This window comes from Cnephaeus nilssonii, assembly GCF_951640355.1.
Source record: "Cnephaeus nilssonii genome assembly, chromosome: 18".
NCBI classification, from domain to species: domain Eukaryota; kingdom Metazoa; phylum Chordata; class Mammalia; order Chiroptera; family Vespertilionidae; genus Cnephaeus; species Cnephaeus nilssonii.
Window position 1 is genome coordinate 20,902,742 of NC_137089.1, and position 23,775 is coordinate 20,926,516.

At 36.9% G+C, this 23,775-nt stretch overlaps 1 protein-coding gene across 3 annotated transcripts in view; it reads right to left on the reverse strand.

Moving 5' to 3' along the window:
• Positions 1–23,775, reverse strand: part of CSMD3 (CUB and Sushi multiple domains 3) — a gene marked incomplete at both ends in the record, with an annotated part of 911,147 nt that overhangs the window by 92,502 nt on the left and 794,870 nt on the right. For all 3 annotated transcript variants that reach the window (XM_079795927.1, XM_079795926.1, XM_079795925.1), the window contains 7 exons: positions 9,542–9,687; positions 10,518–10,695; positions 11,387–11,575; positions 13,722–13,931; positions 17,617–17,733; positions 22,251–22,320; positions 23,634–23,752. In XM_079795927.1, coding sequence (XP_079652053.1) covers positions 9,542–9,687; positions 10,518–10,695; positions 11,387–11,575; positions 13,722–13,931; positions 17,617–17,733; positions 22,251–22,320; positions 23,634–23,752 — 1,029 coding nt within the window. The remainder of the gene's footprint in view (positions 1–9,541; positions 9,688–10,517; positions 10,696–11,386; positions 11,576–13,721; positions 13,932–17,616; positions 17,734–22,250; positions 22,321–23,633; positions 23,753–23,775) is intronic.

Sequence of the window (23,775 nt, forward strand, 5' to 3'; positions counted from 1 at the left end):
GACTTTTTGCTTTGGTAATTACTGAAATAATTCCAAGCAAAATTTAGGTATGTTATCATTGTTGGCAGGATCAGGGTATAAAAGGCAATGTTTTGTGGTGGGGTGTATCAGATGAAGGCCATAGGGAGGAATTAAACACTATAGCTCCACATCCCTTTCTGGACATGTTTCTATCAAAGCAATGAACATCCCCGGAAGATATATGTCTGCCAATTTGTGCTGGTTATTCATTACTTTTGTGCACATAATAGCCTACGCTGCTATTTACTCTGGAAGCAGGCTGTGTGTGCCCCCATCTCGGTCCTGCTGGCTCCATGGCCTTAGGCAAACTGCTAAGACTCTGTGCTTCAGTTTTCTCGTCTGCAAAATAAACACAAAACTAAGACTGAGCTGATAAACGGTAATGTGCTTAGAAGAGTGCCTGACACCTATTTCAAAGGGAAAGCACATTCCCTGCTTATATAAGGTTAACATGGCCGCTGGGATGGCAGCTGTGTCCTGAATACATATAATCTCAATTACTGACCTTACTCACAACCCGATGTAATTCCCAAGGCTACTGCCCATGGGACTTCCCACAACATATCAAACAAGTTGTTTTGTTTCTATTCTTATTTAAATTGGCTATACTTTGCAAATGCAGAGATTACTTACGTGTTTTTCATTAATGTACATTATACTGTAATATAAAATCCTTGAGTTCAGCAACCTATGTCAAAGTCCTGTATGATATATAACAAAACTGCTAGCACAATGCCCTGGGAATAATATTCAATAAATACCAACTGATGATGAATTGAATTAAAACAATATCTCATCCTGTACAATGTATATACTTTGGTTACTTTGGAAGAAAACAAACAGATCTAGGATGGATATACCCAATATTGTACAGGTTAGAATCATAGGTTGTTTGATCTTAAAGTCACCTAATAAATCACCTATTCTAATATCTTTCTTTTGATGCAGTGGAGGGAGAAGGTGACCTAGCAAAGTGAAGTATGAGAAGAAGTGAAACTTTTAAATTCTGTCATTTAAATTTTAAATAGTATTAGCATATATTTTAGTACATGCTTTTCATGGATTCTTCTATTTAGAAACAGCTTCAGAGTTATGACCATTAATGAAAACGCTGTGTACCATATATCTACACATTTGATCTAAATCTGTATTTTCTTTAGAAGAATCATTTGTTTGACATGTCATTCAGCTTTAAAATACCATTTATGATTTAATAACTGAATGAGGGCATTATATTCTACATGTCAGTATCTTTTTTCTAATATATATGTTTTTATTTATTTTAGACAGAGGAAAAGAGAGGGAGAGAGAGATAGAAACATCAATGAGAGAGAAACATCATAGATCAGCTGCCTCCTTCAGGTGCCCTGCTGAAGATCGAGCCCACAACCCGGTATGTACCCTGACCTGGAAGCAAACCCACAACCTCCTGGTGCACAGGACAATGCTCCATCAACAGAGCCACACTGGCCAGACTACATGTCAGTATCTTTTGAGGATGACTATCATTTGAATTGTACGCTGTTTTTGTTCAAATGTGTGTAGCTCTCTGGTTCCTGCTTCTTGAGATTACTTTAGGATTTGATTCTGGTAATATTTTTTTGTTACTTTTAATTTCCTATTTTCTTTGTCATGAAATACCCAACCTAATTCCAGAAAAGAGTGCTGTATTTACCTACTTCAGTTCAACTGAGCTATTAAAGGCATTTTCAAAAAAAAAAAAAAGACAGAATAGAACACTGGCAAATTACCATTCCTCCTCGGAACCAAAAAAGCATAAGTGCACAACCTTTCAGTCAGGTAAGGGCACTATTTCTTACAGAGGAAAAGATAATAATAATAGTGGTCTCTGTTCCCTCATAACCTCTAAGATCTCTATAGTCATGGGCAGACTTCCCTGATGACCCAGATTAGTTCAAGAATGATAATTTCATGATTTGGGGGAAAACTAAAGGAGAAAAAGGATTGGTAATTACATGTTCAGTTATGTAATTGTGGCAATGTTAAAAATTGTGTGAAATAAGCTCCACTTGTAGGTGAACTTAAATAAATGTTCTTGTAGTTCTAATTAAGAGGAAAAGTCTGAGTGTGAATTGAGGTACCCTAATACTCTGATATTAGAAAAAGAGGTGACCTGGATAATTGATTTAAACATTAAAATGATACCTTCTCTCCTAAGTTAATAAATAAGTTAATAAATATGTGTTCAATACTATAGCCTTCTGGTTGTTTTGATTGGCATAAGTCAGACCCTCAATAAAACGTATTTTCTCTTCACACACTGACCATGGTGCATTTGGGGAACTGTGAAGAAAACATACTAAGTTGCGATAAACCTACCAACATATTGCAGTTAGCTTGTAGGTCCTGGGGGGAAAAGCACTAAGAAGTGTGAATTAGAAGGGGTTATAATTAGAAGGGGTATTTTCTAGAACATAAGATGACCTATCATCTTGCCAAAAATGAAAGTAATTTTTGCTAAACTTTTAAAGAAAACATAGCTTTACATACCATCCTATATAATAAAGAGGTACTATGCAAATTGACCATCACTCCAACACACAAGATGGACACCCCCATATGGTCAAAGATGGCTGCCCCCATGTAGACACAAGATGACCGCCACAAGATGACCTACAGGGACAGGCAGGTGGGGCGATCAGACCAGCAGGGGAGGGCAGTTGGGAAGGAGCAGGATTGCATGGGAGGGCAGTTTGGGGAGATCAGGCCTGCAGGGGAGGCAGTTAGGGGTGACCGGGCTGGCAGAGGAGGGCAGTTGGGGGCAATCAGGCCTGCAGGGGAGGACAGTAGGGGTGTCCCAGGCCTGCAGGGGAGGGAAGTTGGGGGGGACCAGGCCTGCAGGGGAGAACAGTTGGGGGGAATCAGGCCTGCAGGGGAGGGCATTAGGGGCAACCAGGCTAACAGGGGAGAGCAGTTAGGGGCAACCAGACCAACAGGGGAGAACAGTTAGGGGCAACCAGGCCTATAGGGGAGGGCAGTTGGGGGCGACCAGGCCAGCAGGGGAGGGCAGTTAGGGGCAATTGGGCTGGCAGGGGAGCAGTTCGGCATTGATCAGGCTGGCAGGAGAGTGGTTAGGGGGTGATCAGGCTGGCAGGCAGGCGAATGGTTGGGAGCCAGCAGTCCTAGATTGTGAGAGGGATGTCCAGACTGCCCATTTAGTGGGATCAGGCTTAAACAGGCAGTTGGACATCCCTCAAAGGGTCCCAGATTAGAGAGGGTGCAGGCTGGACTAAGAGACAACTCTTCTCTCCCCCCTCTACCCCGTGCATGAATTTCGTGCACTGGGCCTCTAGTTAAGTATAATCTATGCATTGGTTAGTACCTGTTTAGGATATTGCCCAGCACTCATTTTATTGCTGCAGCTGCTTGCATTATTTAAAAAGAGGTCATTCTTTGGAGTCAGACAGACCTATTTGAATTCCAGGCAGCCCTTCTATTTATTAGTTCTCTGGTTTTATGTAGGCTACAAAATTTTTATTCTGTTCTTTCATTATTAAAATGGGGATCATAAGGCTTACCTTGCAGAGTTATTACAAAAATTAGCAATAATACATGGAAAGTACCTAGCATAGCACTGGGCATATTAAGTTTTCTGTAAATGGCAGCTATGGCTATTACAGTGACCATCATACAAAGTCAGTGTCTGCAAAAACATGTAGCTAAAAAGGTTTTGTGTAGTTTACTTTCAAAGAGTCACTGATTATGACTGAAAGTTGTTACTGTTTATTATAATCCAACCCCATCTTGACTCTATGGCAGATATCAAGAAAATTCAGCAATACTGAGAGAGACAAAAACATTTCCTCAGAAGAAGAAATATGATAGATGAGATAAAGTGCTTCAACATTTACCCCTGTCCTATTTTTTCATTGCACAGAAATTGCATTTTGTGAAGCTTTTTATGAATGTTATTTTTGATCAGGAAAGGCTTTTGAAAGTGTTATTTTATAAAAGACAGATGGCTAGCTGGATCTCATAAAAGAAGTCAGGTTAGAGAGAGGGGAGAAAAACACTTTTTTTATCTTTTCAAACATATTTAAAATATCTTAATAAGTAAAATTTAAATGATTAATGTGACCTTAAGAAAATATATGAAAGTATAGATCTGTCAGATTTATAAAATAAATACACAAGTCCAAGAAAACCACTCCTGACTTAACAGGTCAGGGCATAACAGAAGGAGCTATTAAATCACTAAGAGAATTTAAAGAAAATTGAATGTGGGAGTAAACCATTCTAAGCTTAGCTATAATCAATCATCTTAAAGTAAGTGTTAAATAATAAATTGTCTAATGGTTTATTTATTTTTACAAATACAAAATGGCTTGAACAATTTTTTTATCATTACAAAAGTTCACATTGGCACTAAACTATAGGCACTGAATATGGGCCCAGAATAGGAATATTATATTTTAGATGTATTAAATTAGTTGTATTAATACTAACTAGAAAACACACATCTTTTTTGTTGCTGTGAGAGGGAATAGGTACACATCTACATATTGTAAAATAATCTTTTCAAAAGTTGTCACTAGTATAGCTAAAAAATTCAATAAACAACTTTTTTGAAAGAATGTGAACACACTTCCCACTGTAAGACCAAAACATAGTCAATCCCAATCAGGCAATAATCCTCTCTAATAAAATGGTAATATGCAAATTAACCATCACTCCGCTACATAAGCCACGCCCACCAGCCAAGCCACGCCCACCAGCCAATCAGGGCGAGTATGAAAATTAACCCCAATCCAAGATGGCTACAGCCACAGTGAGCAAGGTTTCCCAGGTAACAGAGCAAGCCAAGCTTTCCATAGCCGTTGCAGGCCTAAGCCTACACTCAAGCTACAAAGTTTCAATTATAGAAGGTAAACAAATTCAAACAAATGGTGGCAGAATGGAGCTTGAGAGAGCAGGCCAGGGTTGCCGCTGGCAACAGGGGAAGCAAATTCCGCACACCCTGGCCGGGCTCACCTGCTTAAGGCTACAAAGTTTCAATTGTAGAAGGAAAATAAATTCCAGATACCAGGGCCTCCCCTTGGGTTGCCAGGGGGCGTGGCCAGCCTGCAAACCACCACAGGCCCCTCGCTCAGGCCGCTCCACGCCCCAAGGGAACCCCACCCTGATCCGGGACACCCTTCAGGGCAAACCAGCTGGCCCCCACTCGTGCACCAGGCCTCTATCCTATCTAATAAAAGAGTAATATGCAGATTGATCATCACTGCAACACACATATAGCTGCCCCCATGTGGTCAAAGATCCTGCCCCCATGTGGACACAAGATGGCCACCACAAGATGGCCAGCAGGAGAGGGCAGTTGGGAGGCACCCAGCCTGCAAGGGAGGGCAGTTGAGAGGGACCAGGCTTGCAAGGGAGGGCAGTTGGAGGTGATCAACCCTGCAGGAGAGGGCAGTTAGGGGTGACCAGGCTGGCAGAGGAGGGAAGTTGGGGGCAAACAGGCTGGCAGGGGAGCAGTTAAGCATCAACCAGGCTGGCAGCGGAGTGGTTAGGGGGTGATCAGGCTGGCAGGCAGAAGCGGTGAGGGGCAATCAGGCAGGCAGGCAGGCAAGCAGTTGGGAGCCAGCAGTCCTGGATTGTGAGAGGGATGTCCGACTGCCCGTTTAGGCCAGGGTCAGGCCTAAACGGGCAGTCGGACATCCCTCCAGGAGTCCCAGATTGGAGAGGGTACAGGCTGGGCTGAGGGACAACCCCCCGCCGTGCACGAATTTCGTGCACCAGGCTTCTAGTCCTATATAATAAAACCCTAATATGCAAATTGACCAAAAGGAGGAATGACTGGCAGAATAACCATCACTATGATGCGCACTGACCACCAGGGGGCAGACACTCAATGCAGGAGCTGGCCCCTGGTGGTCAGTATGCTCCCACAGGGGGAGTGCGGCTCAGCCAGAAGCTGGGCTCATGGCTGGCAAGCACAGCAACAGTGGCAGGAGCCTCTCCTGCCTCCGCTGCCGGCGGGCAGTAAGGCGCGAGTGGTCCCAGACTGTGAGAGCCCTGGACTGCAAGAGGGATGTCTGACTGCCATCCCCCAAGGGGTCCAGGACTGCAGGCTGAGCTGAGGGGGACCCCCCCCCCCCTCACCAGTGCACGAATTTCGTGCAATGGGCCTCTAGTAAAAATATAAAAGGGTTACAAAGCAGAAATAGATGTGTCTTCAAAAATGCATTTACTAATATTAAACTCCCAGGCTTATAAAACAATACACCATACCATCATTAAGTTCTCAAAGGTTTAGCAAAAAGAATAAGTGCATCATAGAGAAGATGGTAGTGATACCTATGAGTGCAAATTATCAAGAAATGAAGGAGGCGATGGGACTGAAGATGGGGAGACTTAAAGAACTAAAGATGAGTAAGAAACCATTTAGGAACTGAAGTTTAGGAGGAAGTAAGAGAACAAATCTGCCTGGAGTCAGAGTAGATAGACACTGGGGAGTAAGGTTCAATGAACCAGATTATAGGGTAGATATAAATTTGATTTAATGCAGGCATCATGCATTCTTGAAAAGGTGAGTCCGGATGAAAGCAGTGCTTAGGAAAACTATCCTAAGTGAGCTGTTGGAATGTAAGGCCTCTGTCAATTTTAAAATGAGCTGTAGCTCAAATTTCAAGGTCATTTTAAGATTTCTAGAAATAAAATTTCCAGAGATGTTGATTCAAATGTTAGGATTCTCTAGGCTCTGGTAATTTTGCCTTATTATGAAATTTAAAGCATAAAATAAATGCTCTATCAGAAAATGTAAAATGTGAGATAAGTTATGATAAGGAAAGGAGCGCTTACTGAACATCTCTGTCAGGCACTATAATAACTGTACATTATCCATTGTCTCCAATTCTTATATAACCTCTGCAATATAATGCTGATAATAGTAATAATGACAGAAATTATTTGGGTTGAGCAATGCAATATTGAGCATTTTTTGCCAAAAATTTCATATTGTTCAATCTAATTTATGCCAGTAATTGAAGTAATTTCTATATATACATATCTCATTAATCTCAGCAATCCTACCATGATGTTTTATACCTAAAACTAAAGGCCAGGTGCACGACATTATTGCACTGGGGGGGGGGGTGGGTGAGAGGTCCCCTCAGCCCGACCTGCGCACTCTTGCAGTCTGGGACCCCTTGGGGGATGTCTGCCGAGGGGTCCTTAGGGCTACTGTGGAGGCAGGAGAGGCTCCTGCCACTGCTGCTGCACTCACCAGCCATGAGCCTGGCTTCTGGCTGAGCAGTGCCCTCTCTGTGGGAGCGCAATTACCACTAGGGGGCAGCTCCTGCATTGAGTATTTGCCCCATGATGGGCAGTGTGCATCATAGCGACTGGTCATTCCAATATTCAGTTGATTTGCATATTAGCCATTTATTACATAGGATAAGTGAATAGCAACAGGTAACTTGTCCAAAGTTCATTGGAAAACTAAGCACTAAATAAATACTTAATCTATTTTACCTTATTCCTAAACTAATTCTGTTATTGTTATACATGACTCAAAACCTATTTACACAACAGATGAAACATTTTGAATATATATACTAGAGGCCCAGTGCACAAATTCGTGCACAGGTGGGGTCCCTCAGCATGGCCTGTGGGAATTGGGCCGAAACCAGTAGTCCAATGCCACCTGCTGCTCCTGCTGCCACTGCTGCCTGGGCTAGCGGGCTGCCGGGATGGATAGGTCAGCTGAGCAGCACTCCCACTGTGGGAGTGCACTGACCACCAGGGGACAGCTCATGCATTGAGCATCTGCCCCCTGGTGGTCAGTGTGCTTCATAGCGACTGGTCGGTCGATCAGTCGCTTAGGCCTCTCTCTCTCTCTCTCTCTCTCTCTCTCTCTCTCTCTCTCAGACACTCACAAGTGTCTATGTAAATCCACATTCACGCTTTGTGTGTACACATATACATTATGTAATCCTAATGTTTTCTATATGAATACACATACACAGACATTTTTTCTCTGACAATATTTCCCTTTTGATATTTGCCCTACATTTTACAAAAATTGTACATTCCCTACAAGGTCATCTTATGGATATTTATAGTCCATCAATGAATTAGTCCCTTCTTTGTCACTTGTTCTGGCAGGACACAAAATAATAAAAATTTATGCAAGGATCCATGAAAGATAAAATGTACAAATGCAGTTAAGCAACTAACTCATTTTTCAACTTTAACTATTACTTAATTTATTGGTTCCCGAGTTATGATTAGTTATGAAAGTAATAAAATTATTGTTATGGTCTTAGACTATATCTACATAATAGCAGCAGCAATGTCCAAGTCAGTAAACAAGGCAAGTGAGTTATTTTGTAAAAAGCCTGAACAAAAGTTACCTAATGGAATGCCCCTTTCTAATGGCTATGCTGGAGTGTACATGCAGCTGTGGGCTCTTGGGAAGTACAAAGTGGGTACTGTCTACTGGCTGATAAATGCTGAGATAAAGCAAACAAAATATTTTCTGGCCTATGCTCTGAGTATATCTAAACCTGATGTGTTTTAAATGTGAGCATAACCATATTTTTCATGGAATATATGATGTGGGTATCAAAGCTTTACATTGTGTTTAAAGAGATAAAAACATAAAATTGTATATTAATGTAATAGACAAAGCACATGTTCATGTTGAAAATTTTTATATAACTTGCAAATTTAATCCAGTAGGTATTGATTCTGTGAAATACTCATGGAATTGGTCCAACGGAGTTACATGAGGCAGAGTGTGTTTCATGGAGGTGTGGTCATAGCAGATAAAGGTATGTTATCATTAGAAATAAATTAACATTTTCTTGTTTATAATGAAATAAAATCAATAAAATAAAATCAATTTGAGATAAAATAAAAATATTTAAAATCAATTTGAGATAAAATAAAAATATTTAAAAACATCTGAATGTTTTTCTCAAGAAATTACCATTGTGAAGAGAAGACCCAGAAGTATACACAGAATTAAGGTTGCAATTCTTCATAAATTATTCCACAGGCATAAAAGCTATGAACTTAATAATCTGGAATAGTCACTGAAAACTGTAATATTCTAGACTAGCTATAGTTTTGAAACAAAGTATAAATGATTGAGTAATATGATTCAAAGCAAAAAGATATTGGATGCTAGTTTTTGAAAGACTCACAGCAGGTTGAATAGATTAAACATTTTCTGTTGAAAAGTCTATTAATGTCTCAAAGTTACATGCAATAAAATATGAACAACTGGTTCTCTCTTATTGGTTTTCATGTGGAAAAAAATATTATTTTCTACTGGGTAATTACTGAGTGATTTATATCCTGTTTCCATTTGTTTAAATTCTAATGTTTCTAAATGCTTTTAAGAGGTTATTCTTTGCAAGAAAATGTATTTGAAGTAATTTTTTTAAGTGTCACAATTTAATACCTTTTCAATCATTGGTTAAATATATTTGCAGTCAATTTCCAGGACAATTTTAAACAGTACCAAATGAAACATAAACTATTAGATAATACGAACCATGATAACTGAGCACAAAAAAGCCACTTGTTGTGAAATCACTGTGGAATTTGATTAGAATCTGATTTGAAGTGCTATAGACTGACTCCAAAGCAGTATTGCCACTGAACTGCCCAATCTGAGGTGAGTTTTGATCTGGTCCATCCCTATTAGAGAGAGACAGAGCGGAGATAGGAGAAAGATTAAGACTAATTTTTTAGGTGAGTTTTCCACAAAGTTTAATAAAGGCATTACATAAGAGCTGATACAGTAGATGAAATAACCAATGAGTGCCGTATCATATTTGTGTTTATATAAGTGATAACATTTAAAAATGTAAAGTATAAAAATAGACCAGATTTTTACATAACTGAAATGCACGCATATTAGTTGTAATCAATGACACTATCTTTGGTTTCCTGATGACAACCCGAGCTTCCTAAATTCTTGAGGTCTGCCCTCCTTTTATTTTCTTCAAATTAATCTTGAGTAAATTTAGAAGGAATCATAGAACTCACACAGTAGTTCTATTAACCAATTGTCAGCAATTAATTCAGGTAGTTTATTTATAATATATTTTTAAATAAACATGTTTCAATGAATAGGATAATAATACAAATATATTTTGTAACAAATTATTATGAGAGAAATTCAAAAGTTATATTAAATCATTATGATTTGTACATAAGCTTTCAAATTTTCACTAGTTTTGTAAATAAATAACTTTCTTACCTTAAACTTACCCTGATACTAATTCCTTGTTTTTGCATATCAGTTTAATAATAAATTAAAATATTTTTCCATATGTAAAGTTTTTGTTCAGTATTTAGTTACTTCATGGGCAAAATCTAAATCTATTTCTCTTCTTTGTCTCATTCTACAAACCACATATTGTCACCCTCAGTCACACCAGATGGCAATTTCTGTTTACAGAGGACTATGATATATTTTCATTCCTACCTTGCTGAATCAATAAGTAATAATGGTCCTGGCTTACCATACAGTAATGAAATCATAGACTGGCTCTGTTTGAAGGACAGTAAAATTGATGTAGATTCCATTCCCAGGGGGTACTCGTACAAGCCAAAAACAGTCTTGAAAGTTGGGGTATTCATCTGGATAACCAGGAGAGTAAATGGTGCCATTCATAGCAGTTATATTCCCTCCACAAAGAGCTACAGAAAAGACACAAAACAAAATGTTAAAATAAATAACAATGAATTGATTGTAAAGAGAGAGGCGCACATTTAATACTTAAGCAGTATAAAATCCATGTGTATTATGTTTTTACTTCAGTTAGGTATATAAAATAAAGTTGCAAACTATGAACAAAATATTTTTAGCTTGTATTTATTTCTCTATATGAAGCATGCTGCCTAGTTATTATTAACTATCACTAGATTAGTAAATTACATTGTCTTCTCTCTTTCCAAATATTTTATCAATATATATTTACACTGCTCAACTCTTATTTGTCTTATATCATATATATAGATGGCCTTAAAAGAGGTTCAGGAATTTTTATTTAAAAGGTTTTTTAAGAGGAAATGTACCCAAATTCAGTAGCGGTATCTGGGCTATTGATTTTTATAAGAATGATTATTAAACATACGCACATACAGCTACACAGACACAGGTAGAGGAGGGGCTCTAAAGTATAAACTTTATTTTTACTGGCAATGGAGAAGGTTAGGGCTTCTACCAATAATAATAAAATCAGTTATTCATTATGGAGCCTTAAAGGTTTAACCTGTGTACTAACTATAATTATTCAACTGAAAGAGAGACTGTATGTTTCCCATGCTATTTGAAGAGGAAGACAAAACAGTGCCCAAACAAAAATGATTAAACATAGATGACGCATACCTTCACACCTTGGAAGTGGATGATTCCAATTGCGACTCACTCCATGAAGGCAAGTGAGAGCTGAATGTCCAATTAGCGTGTATCCAGGGAAACATTCAAATGAAACGGTTTGACCCACAGTAAAATCACTGCCAATTACAAAGCCATTGCGAAATGGGCGTGGATCAGGACAGCTTTGCAACTGATAGGCTGCAAAAGGGAAAAAAGGAAAATGTTTTTCCTTTCTGAATTTTGAAAGACCACAGGTGGGTACTATTCGCAACTTGAAAAATAGATGCACTGCTCCTTGTATTTGGTTACAAATAGCAATTTAGGTTTATGATAAATGATATTAATCAGAGTATGATATGAATTGCTTCTCATGTCTATACTTTTCTATTAAATGTTAGTATAATTTACAAAATGCATTCAGTTTCTTCACCCACTTATAGAATCTATCTAAATTGTAAGTTTTAATGAAAATGTAAACTACTATTACCAACACAGTTTTAATCAAACATATTCTGATTCCTTTACATAGAATACAATAGCTTCCTGGTTACACTGCACATACATAGAAAATAAACACATGTAAGCTTCATTCTGAGCCTTTTGAATTTTATTTGATTTATTTTTTCTTTAAGAATAAGCCACTGTTGAGTTTCTCCAAAGTAGTTATGTAATAATATAAAATACTAGGAAACATTGTCCTCCTAGTATAAATTTTGTACTTTAGTTAACACTATATTTTTGGCACTGCAGTATAACCATGTGTTCATTTGCTCATATTCCTTTTGTTCTACATTCTACATGAGATCAACATTCCTATTTGTTTTGTTTATCATTGTATCCTAAAAGCCTTGTCCATTGCCCGTCACATAGTAAGTGCTTAATAAACACTGCTGAATAAATTTTGAGCCTATAAACAGTGTACACTATGCACTTTTCCAAAATTCAGAAAGTGCTTCAAGTCTAATTGCAAGATCATTTAAAAATAACATTGGTTCTGTGAGTTTATATAAATTAACTTATTTCTCAAAAATGGCATCAGCTCAATGATATCAATGTAGTAAAAGAAGAGATAGTTTTAAAATTCAATGTAACTTACAAATAATATGTACTCATGATTATAATACATTGTGGCTTATGTCGATAATTTTACTATTAGATCAATGAGTAATAAATTCTATATTTTTATGCTTTTATTATGTAAATAAATATTTTTCAAGGACATATTGACTAAAAATTCAATTAATAAAGTTCAAATTCCAGTTTTATATCATTCAAATATGAACTTTATTTTTAGAGGGAGAAGAAAATGAGGGCAGAAATAAGAACATGAAGCCAGGTTTGAGTTAAATACCAGAGTGTTGGCATAAGGTTCTGTATACTTGCTGGAGAAGGACCACATTATAGTTCTGAGTCTTTTAGCAACAAAGAAGAAAATCAGTTGTTGCCCAATTGTTTCTCGAATAATTAAATTCTTTGGGAGCACAGTTAATTCTGTCTTGTGAGGTGGTAGAAATGACTCCTATTTTATGTAAAGGATGATGTATGATGTAGTGCTCTTATATTATGTCTGCAAATATATCACAAATTTTAATTATTTAGACCCATGTAGTTGGATGTTACAATGTCTATTTTAACTAGATTTAAATGTCTTCTTAGGTGTATACTTTTATTCAGAAAGTATTTATTGTGCTATTATTGTCCTAGGCACTTGAGATGCATCAAGAAACAATACAGAGATCACTGCTTGGAAATCACAATAAAAAGGTATTATATACTTATGAAATCCTTTAATAATTAGGGCAGATGTGTTAAAAAATGTTAAGGTGTTTGGATTAAATATCCAAGTCATTGGAATTACATTATTTGTGTAAAATATCATAAATTTAAATATTTGATTTTAAATTTTAGACTTCAGAGCTGGAATAATGTAATAATAATAACAGCTAAAATTCAATGATGTATACCATATATATTTTACATTCATTTTATCATATAAAGTTCAAAGCAACTTATCTGAGAGATACTAACTCCATCATGCAAATATAAAACTTCGTTATCTAGCTTGCCTTGCTTAACTACCTTGCCTTGACATGCTTAATTTCACTGTGCACTAAGAATAACTCAACTCTTTTTTCAGAATTAAGATTTTCTAAGGCCTCAGAAAGACATCATTCCCCCTATACAGTTGCCTGAAAACTGCATTAAAAAAAAGATCTTTCTAATTGATGTTTGTTTGGTGTGGGTTCTTTTAATTTCTAAAACAAAATATAGAAAATACTTAGAGTTAGATTGCTAATAACTGATTTGGGATAAATAAACTTTCACGTTTTATTACACATCTCACCTTGGTATACGATGTGGAACCCCTGTTTGTTTTGTGAATAGTCACTGTGAAAGTACAGGCTGGTTTCATGAGTCGTGCTGAATAAGGATGATGGGATTTGAGGACCGCTAAGTCGGCCAATAACAGTGCTAGTCTCTGAGGTTCCACTTCTTACTTCCAAATAATCATGTATAGTTTCTGTAGAAAAATTTACAAACTGGAGATGTACACCTAAAGAAGAAAAGCAAGCAATATTACTTTATGTTTTTACCAAATTAAATGCACACACTCACTTTAATGCACTTAGATATGTTTCCATTTAGGTTGAGAGGCATACTCTCGGGACCTGGACCATGGGTTTGCTGTCTGCCCAGGACATTTAACTTCAAAGTAACACTACTGCTCTCAAATGCCCACTATTTGTCACATGAGAAAATGTCTTTCGTTTTACTACAATGCCCCATCGCAAGCTAATCAGGAAAGTGGATTTCTTGCTTCTTAATATTATTTAAAATTATATCAGCCAATCATAGAAAGACAAATACCATATGATCTCACTAATGAACAAAATAAACTGATGAACAAAATCAGTCCAGAAACATGAAAGCATGGGACAGATTGACAGATCTCAGAGGGAATGGGGGAGGGGAGGGGAAGAGATTAACCAAAGGATATATATGCACATATGCATAGCCCATGGACACAGACAACAGTGCTAATGAAGGCCTGGGGTGGGGCAGGACCACAGTGGAGGAGGGCAAAGAGGGAAAAACAGGAGATATCTGTAATACTGTTGATGATAAAAGTAAATTTAAAAAATAAATAAATTTGGAAATTTTTTCTTAAAAAAAGTAAAATTATATCAACTAACTTTTAAAGGTAAAAAGCCACTCAATAATTTATATTTTGTAAAATGTCAATTTGAGGGCAAAGTTTATATATAATAATGGAATCAAATTCCATAATGGTGTTAAAAATTAGTCATTTATCTATAGGGGATAAATTAACTTCTCTAAAATATCATTTTGGGGCATTAATTTATCAATGTGCTCTTTTAGCACTTTGCTTTTCAGAAGATAATGCTAAATTTTATGAAATAATTTCAATAAAATCTAGTGATCAGTGTTACGTGTTATCAAATTGCAAAACAGTCTTAATATCTTTATAAATGAAACTAAAGTATGAGATAGTAAAATGTCTCTGGGATGGAATAAATGCAATAAAAGCCTCAATAGGGTATGTTTGGTAATTCAATTAATATTCAATTTCAGTAAATTTGATCTTTTTCTTACAACTACCATTCTCCAATTGTTAATAATAAATCTGACATATATTGAATGTTTTCAAGTTAGTAGGACTGTTTTAAGAGTTTGTATATACTAACTTATTTAATACTAACAATTACTCATGAAAATGAGGAAGCTGAGGCACAGAAAAGCTAGACAAATATGTTAAGTTCACACAGCAACTTAAAAAAGCTGTAAAACACTAGCTCTTGAGCTTTTGCTCATAATAATTACATTGGGTTCTCAAGTGAAGTATATTGTTACTCAAAAAGAGTTCCATGGAAAAAGAGTCGCATGGACAGTAAAGATAGGGAATACTGAAAATATGCTTTAAAATATTAAACACATTCCTGTATAATCAGACAAACTTCTTGGAAAATTTTTAGAAAAAATATGCACATATATTAAGATACCATGTCCAGATTCTGAGTCCCCTTTTCATAAATTATCTTGTCAATAATTGTTTCTCGAGCATATGAATATGATTCTATAATCATTGCCCTAGCTTCAATTTTATTTTTAAAATATTATAAAGCACTTGTTCAAATATATTAGAACTAACATTTTATTTAACCCAAACTCAAGTAAAACAGATTATTTAAATGTAATCAACTCACAAAATCTCTTATGTTTTCATTTCTAAAATAAGGATGTCTTCTTTTTATTTTTTTTAGTCCCTTACCTTAGGATATGTTTATTCATTTTTTAGAGAGAGGAAAGAAAAGAGATAGAGAGAAACATTGATGTGAAAAACATATACATGAGAGAGAAACATCCATTGGTTGCCTCCTGTATGTGCCCAACTGGGAATCAAGCCCACGACCTTTAGTGTACGGGATGATGCTCAAACCAAGATATTTCTTCTTTTTATTGGAAGTGTTAATAAAAATGTTTAATGAACTTGTTTCTTAAAAATCAAGGAAGCATTAGCAGCAGAAATAATGACACTATTGAAAATTTGCTTAATAATTTATTTTAACCTAATTCATTTAGCTCCATAAGCAACAAGGGATGAGCCTTCTCAAGTAACTAGTAAAAGACATATAAGAATAACCATACTGGTTCACATCTATTATTCAGACATGTCAGTACTCTCTTTCAATATATGGCCATAGAACTTGACAATTACAAAAAGTGTTTACACCTTGTAGCCAGAGTAATACTCATTAGCAAGCCACTAAATCCTTCAGTGGCTTCCTGTTCTCTCAAAACCTCAGTCCAATAATACAGTGTTCCAGCTTGTTGAATTTATTTCGCTTCCTCATCTGTGTCTTTCAATGCGTCACTCTATTTATCTAGAATTTATTTCCCATTCCCCATAAGGCTGATCCTCTTTACAGGACTGTCTCTTTAAAGCCACAGTTCAGGTATCACTTCCTCAGGCTAGACATCTCTACATTTACTGGACCAGGCTGGATGTCTGCTCTAAGTATAACCCTATACTCTTTATTATACTTTGTAGAGGGTAAAGGGGCCAGATATATGGTGATGGCAGATAACTGGACTAGGGGGGTGGGTACACAATACAATATACAGGTCATGTTTCATAGCAATGTACACTTGAAACCTATATGAACCTATTAATCAATTACAATCCAATAAATCTAATAATAATAATGAAAAGAATAGGTGGCTCTCTGTCTCCTCATTATGACTATAACTTATTTGGAGATAAGTACAAAATCCATTCTACTAGGCATTTTATCCCCAGTACTTAGCATAAGTACCTGTGGAATAATATGTACTCAGTAAAGAATTATTAAAAGTATGAGTTTCTGTAAATTCATGTAAAACATTTAAATATGAATTTGTGTTCTGAGGCTATAGATGTTTTTGGGTAATTAGGTACTTAAATTCAGTCCTCAACAAGTGAGAGAGTACAGAATTTCTTAATTGCTCTAAATCCACTAGGTTTCTGTTTAAAGAAGTGTCTACTCATCCTAGTCTTCTGAAATTTAATGAACAAGCTGATCCTCAATCTAGCACTTATATTTATGCATTTACAGACTCATGAGATATGAAGAAGCTATAAGAGAATATATTTGTGATATGAGTGAGAAAGAATTTATTAAATGCAATATATCCAAAACACTGGCAATTGTATTATTAGAATTAAAAAGGTATTATATTCACAGGGGTATTTAAACCTAACGTTTGAAAATTTATATTATTTTTCAAATGTAAAGTTTTATTTATTTACAATGAATATTAAATGAATTGAATAGATTACTAGAAAATAATTTTTCTATGTACTACTTGGTTACAAAGTGAAGAATTACAAAAACAATTATACATGAAAATTAGGTTGAATTTATCATTGCAACACACATCTAACTCAAGCTACATCCATAAATATCAAACAGAAAATATCATGTAGTTATCTACCTACCTATCTATCTATCCACCTATCAAATTAAAAAATACCCATATTCTTTCAATTATCGAAGTATTCCAGTTGAAATGTATTTGGCTTATCAACAATTATCCAAATTGCACTCCTCAATTTATATAACTGTATGTAACCCAAATTAAACTACAATTTGTGAATATATTATGTTAGACATTGATAATTTTTTAAGGATACTTCGAATGATATTGAAAACATTTTCACCTGTTTTTAATATACATACCAAAACCTACAGGCAGCTTTACTGTCCACGTGCAATCTAAACTGCTGGGGTAGTTTCCCGGAAAGCCAGGGCTGAGAATCACACCACTGAAATCTGACATAGCACCGCCGCACTGAGCTGCAAGATAATTGAGGTCCCCGGTAAGCCCGAGTAGTGGAATAGTTGACTACATTAAAAACAGATTGAAATCATTTCAAGTCTTAAGCAAGTCTCTGAAGTAAACCTGTTTGATATGAATTTGAATATTGCCAACTCTCATTCACCACACACTAGTAATGAAATGTAATCAATTGACAATGCATTTTCTAAAATAGCATAAAAAGACAAGGTACTTTCTTTCTCAGCAATAACTGCAAGTAAAAACAATTACAGCACAGCAAGGAGTAGCTCATGTGCCCTGAATGCAATCAAACAAGAAGCACATGTCCTTTTCCACAGCGGGCAGTTTACTGCTCAGCCTTAAGTATTCTAGTAATGTTTTGATTCACTCCAAAGATGACCTAATTTAGAATAAAATCAAGCCAACAACATCAGTTCTAAGTACCACACTCAAGAAGGAACTGTTTTCAAAATCTTGCCTCCTTTTACTTTTTTTTTTTGTAAGAAAGCTAAATAAAGAATTTTAAGAAAAATATTGGTTTCTAATGGTAATGTGTGAGGAATTTACATATCACATATGGGATATGGTCTTTATCCTAAAATAATTTAAACAGAGAATAGGGACGTATAAGGCATAAAATGATGCAGCCAATTTTGAGAATGTAGGCATAATTTATCAATGTGCTTGTTTTAGAATCTGTTATACTGATTTACTATTGATAAGCTAAGTAACATTTATAGGAACAGATAATTACCCAAGTTCTAATTTTTGAATGATTAAATAGAACTATTTAACATGCATTGAAAGAGCAATTGCATTTTGGAAGCTAATTCTTCTGAGTATTTTTATCATTTCATCATAAAAGGACTAAAAATCTCATTTGTTAATAATTTCATGTTAAGAATAGTAACAGATAGATAATCAAACTTCATGGTAATAAACTAGTATATCAGAAAGGAAAGCTAGGTAGAAAGTCTATCCATGTTCTGTAGGATAGCAATAACAAGTTTGGCTGCTCTCTTTATGTGAACCGAATAAAGTATGCATCAATCTGATTTTACTAGGGGGATATATATAACCTTGCAGTCAATCTGCATACACAGCTTTTTTTTCAAATGTGGTTATCATTGAGAGCTAAAGATATACCATATACCTTCCCATTCTTCAGTGGTTTTGTATTGGACTTTTGTGCCCATTATACTTTTTGTTAAGGACATAACCATAGCATAGTCCTCCAAGATAAAATCATCTTTTTTTCCTTCTAATTTGTCTCTAATACCTAAAAATCTCAAGTGACTTTTCCTTTCTTCCATCAAATATCTGGAAGATTGTTTATTTTACAGTTCATGATGCTGTAACCTTGTTTCCAGGTAACTAGAGTTTTAAGATACTCTCTGAATCAGCCCCATTGCCTTCAATTCCTCCTTACACAGCCATGATGGCAATTCAAATACTTTGTCAATCAAATATCATACAAACTTTTTGTTCAAAAATAAGATGAGTAGAAAAGAAATAAAAATGCATTATAATTCCACTACTCACATACAACTTTATATTTCTTTTTCTCTACAGAAATATATATATACTCGTGCACAGAGGGGGGTTGTCCCTCAGCCCAGCCTGTACCCTCTCCAATATGGGACCCTTCAAGGGTTGTCCGACTGTCCGACTGTCCACTGGGATTGGGCCTAAATGGGCAGTCGGACATCCCTCTCACAATCCAGGACTGCTGGCTCCCAACTGCTTGCCTGCCTGCCTTCCTGATTGCCCCTAACTGCTTCTGCCTGCCAGCCTGATCACCCCCTAACCACTCTGCTGCCAGCCTGTTTGCCCCCAACTTCCCTCCTCTGCCGGCCTGGTCACTCCTAACTGCCCTCTCCTTCAGGGTTGATCACTTCCAACTGCCCACCCTTGCAGGCCTGGTCCCTCTCAACTGCCCTTCCTTGCAGGCCTGGTCCTTCTCAACTGCTCTCCCTTGCAGGCCGGGTGCCTCCCAACTGCCCTCTCCTGCTGGCCATCTTGTGGTGGCCATCTTGTGTCCACATGGGGGCAGGATCTTTGACCACATGGGGGCAGCTATATTGTGTGTTGCAGTGATGATCAATCTGCATATTACTCTTTTATTAGGTAGGATAGAGGCCTGGTGCATGGGTGGCAGCCAGATGGTTTGCCCTGAAGGGTTTCCCTGATCAGGGTGGGGCTCCCTTGGGGCATGGTGCGGCCTGAGAGAGGGGCTTGTGGTGGTTTGCAGGCCAGCCACGCCCCCTGGCAACCCAAGTGGAGGCCCCGTTATCTGGAATTTATTTTCCTTCTACAATTGAAACTTTGTAGCCTGGAGCAGAGCCAAGCCTGGGGCTCCCTCAGCGGCCGGCAGCCATTTCTGTTGGGGTTATAATTGAAACTTTGTAGCTTAAGCAGGTGGGCCCGGCCAGGGTGTGCTGAAAGCTTTGCTTCCCCTGTTGCCGGGAGCAACCCTGGCCTGCTCTCTCAAGCTCCATTCTGCCACCATTTCTGTTTGAATTTGTTTACCTTCTATAATTGAAACTTTGTAGCTTGAGTTGAGACTTAGGCCTGGCAAGGGCAGGCGGAAAGCTTGGCTTCCTCTGTTACCTAGGAAACCTTGCTCTCTGTGGTTGTAGCCTTCTTGGTTGGGTTAATTTGCATACTCGCTCTGATTGGATGGTGGGTGTGGCTTGTGGGCGTGGCTTGTGGGTGTGTTGGAGGTATGGTCAATTTGCATATTTGTCTATTATTTTAGGTAGGATTATGTCCCCTATTTTTTATACTCAATTGGATACACACATAAATACACACCCCGCACATAGCACACACATAATTGATATTATCTGTATATATACATTTTTACAATAGGCATTATGTATGTCTATATATATAAAAGCCAAAGCGACCATTTGACTGTTAACTATGACATGCACTGACCACCAGGGGGAAGATGCTCAATACATAGGCATGGAAACATGGAACAGACTAATGATTCTCAGAGGGAAGGGGGGAGGGAGGAGGGCGGGAAGAGATTAACCAAAGATCTTATATGCATACTAGAAGCCCGGTGCATGGATTCATGTACCAGTGGGGTCCCTCGGCCTGGCCTGCAGGGATTGGGCCAAAACGGCAGTCTGACATCCCTCCTCCAAGGGGTCCTGGATTGCGAGAGGGCTCAGGTCAGGTCGAGGGACCCCACCGGTGTACGAATCTGTACACCAGGCCTCTAATCCTACCTAATAATAGACAAATACGCAAATTGACCACACTTTCGCTATGCCCACAATTGGCCAGGAGGCACGGGGGGGGCGGGACTTGGGGTGGCCGGGGTGGTCGGTTGGGCCGGCGGCACACTGAGCTCGCTTCGCCAGCAGTGGCGCAAGCTCAGCGTCTGCGCCATGGCTGTGCTGCGGCACAGAAGGGGCCTCTGGGGCAGCGAGCTCACGTCCTGCTGCGGACCATCAAAAGCGTGGGAGCTGGGTGCCTGTCCACTGGTGCACCAGGCCTCCGGCGGAGGCTTCTGAAAGGCCTGGTGCACCAGCGGACAGGTACCCAGCTCCCCCGTGATCAAAAGCGAAAGCGTGTAGGAGACCCTACCCGTGCATGATTTAATCATGCACTAGGCCTCTAGTTTTATATAAGTAGGTATAAAAATCACACTAATTCTTTTGATTTTGCCCTTCTTGCTATTCAGGAAGGGCTTTCTTCTTTATCCATTTATCTCAATAACACAAACCACCCAAAACTGTGTAAATAAAATGGGCTGACTAATTTCTCAGCCAATACCAGTTCAGTCAATACCAGTCTCATATTTCTGAAATTGCATCATATAATCAGTGGTATAATTTAATACTAAATTACTCTTATTTCATTTCTCTTATTTCTACCACTTTAAATGGTAAATGGAAATTTTAATGATAGAGATCCTACCCCACATACTTTTCATACTCTGTAGAACCCAGTATACTAATGGTTGCATACAGATAACAGAAATGAGGAACAGAAAAATAATAATAATAAAGGGTGAGATAGAAATATTTGGAAGCAGCATTAAGTTAGGGCAAACGTTTGTGTCCCTATTTTCAACGCCCCTAATGCTCTTTTGACATACATCCCATATCACCATTGCCTGTCATCACTGAAGACATCCCCTGGAGTGTCATGTTCCCTTTGGGAGTCTCCAAATTCCTTATCTACATGGGCTCAGTAGTAAGCAATAGGGTATTTACTATTTTCCTGATCCCTGGGTACTCCTATCATGTTGTACTGAAAAAAACTCTCTGAGGGGATCAAAAAGCCTAATGTCTTTTCTCAATTTTCTTAAGTTTAAAGTCATTCACTGATATCAAATTGGGGTAAAAAAAAAAAAAACTGTAAAAATTTAAAATAAAAAAATGAAACATTTATCTCAAAGTATTTTTTTCCAAAAAACTTGACAAAAGGCAAACTATATGTTTGAACAATACCATATAAAGAGTGTAACTTTAAAATTTCATGAACCTTATAACTGTTTTATATTTCTTTAACTTACCCAAACAAATTGGGATTGGGTAATTCCATCTTCTTACAGGTCCAGGCATACATGTTATGTGAGAATGACCCTGTGTAAATAGGACAATGCAGTTCAGTACAGCTTTTTATTTTATTTTATTTTTTAAATTTATTTCGGAGAAGAAGGGTGAAGGAGAGAGAGATAGAAACGTCAATGATGAAAGAGAATCATTGATCGGCTGCCTTCTGCACGCCCCACATTGGGGATCAAGCCAGCAACCCAGGCATATGCCCTGGCCAGGAATCGAACTGTGACCTCCTGGTTCATAGGTTGATGTTCAACCACTGAGCCACTAAGGCCGGGTTCAGTACAGCTTTTAAAATTTAGATTGAACATAGTATAGTGAAAGACTATTATGAAAACAAGGTTAAATACATATTGTCACTTTTATAGATTTTGACTTTTACGTAAATCTTAATATAGTATTTGGAATAAGAAAGGTAATTATATATACTTTTGATAAAATTTTTAAAAAAGGTCCAGATAGAAAAATTAAGATTCCATATTACATTAGAATTGCATTTTATATTTTTTATCAAAACATTCTACTACAATGATTACACAAGTGAAATGACCATATATAGTGGTTTATAATAAATTGCTGTACTATTCAAGATGAGATTAAATAATGATAAAATTCTTTCATAAAAATATTAAAACAGGTGTTGAGGTATATTAAATTTTAAATTGATATATAATATCCAGATAGACCTGATTGCACTTCTGAGACTAATCATTTGTGACACAACCATAAAGACTATAAATTATTAATTTTTAATTTAGCTTCATCTAAGAAATTTATTTACTTAATATGTGAAATAGTTTGTGCTTCTTTTCTTTTAATTTCTTAATAAGTCTATTCTTTAGGGAGATTTTTATGAGACCATAATTTTGAGACCCTTCAAAAACGTGTAACAGAGGATCAATATAAATACAAAAAAATATCTGAATATACATTGCCAATCCACTACTTTAAGAAAATATATTTGTGGTTGATTTTCACTAATTTGGGGAATTTATTGTCATGGAAATTTCATTTAATGATTTAAGTAGAACTTCATTTTTATTTTCACATTCTAAAATCCAGGAGTTCAGTTGTGACATCCTATGTGAATAGAGAAAAGTGAATAATTAATTTTGATTCAAAATTCATTTTTCATTTGTTGCAATTAAAACAAATTTATTTCATTTCAGCAAATTTCTCTTACACATATGTTTTATTGAAAAATTGAATGCCATTTGACTTCAGGCTAATGAAGCCCAAGATCAATATAGTTTTAAAACTTGAAGATAATAATTGGTTTATTAAAATATCCTGAAAGAGTAATGAAAATTAAAACTATGCTTTTAAAATAAACTTACCTGCAAAGAATAGCCTTGATCACACTGAAATGATACCACATCACCAACCATGTATCTGTCTCCAATTTTAATTCCATTGCTGGGTGTTTGTGGCTCAGGACAGGAATCCAAACCAATTGCTAAGAATATTTAATGATAATAA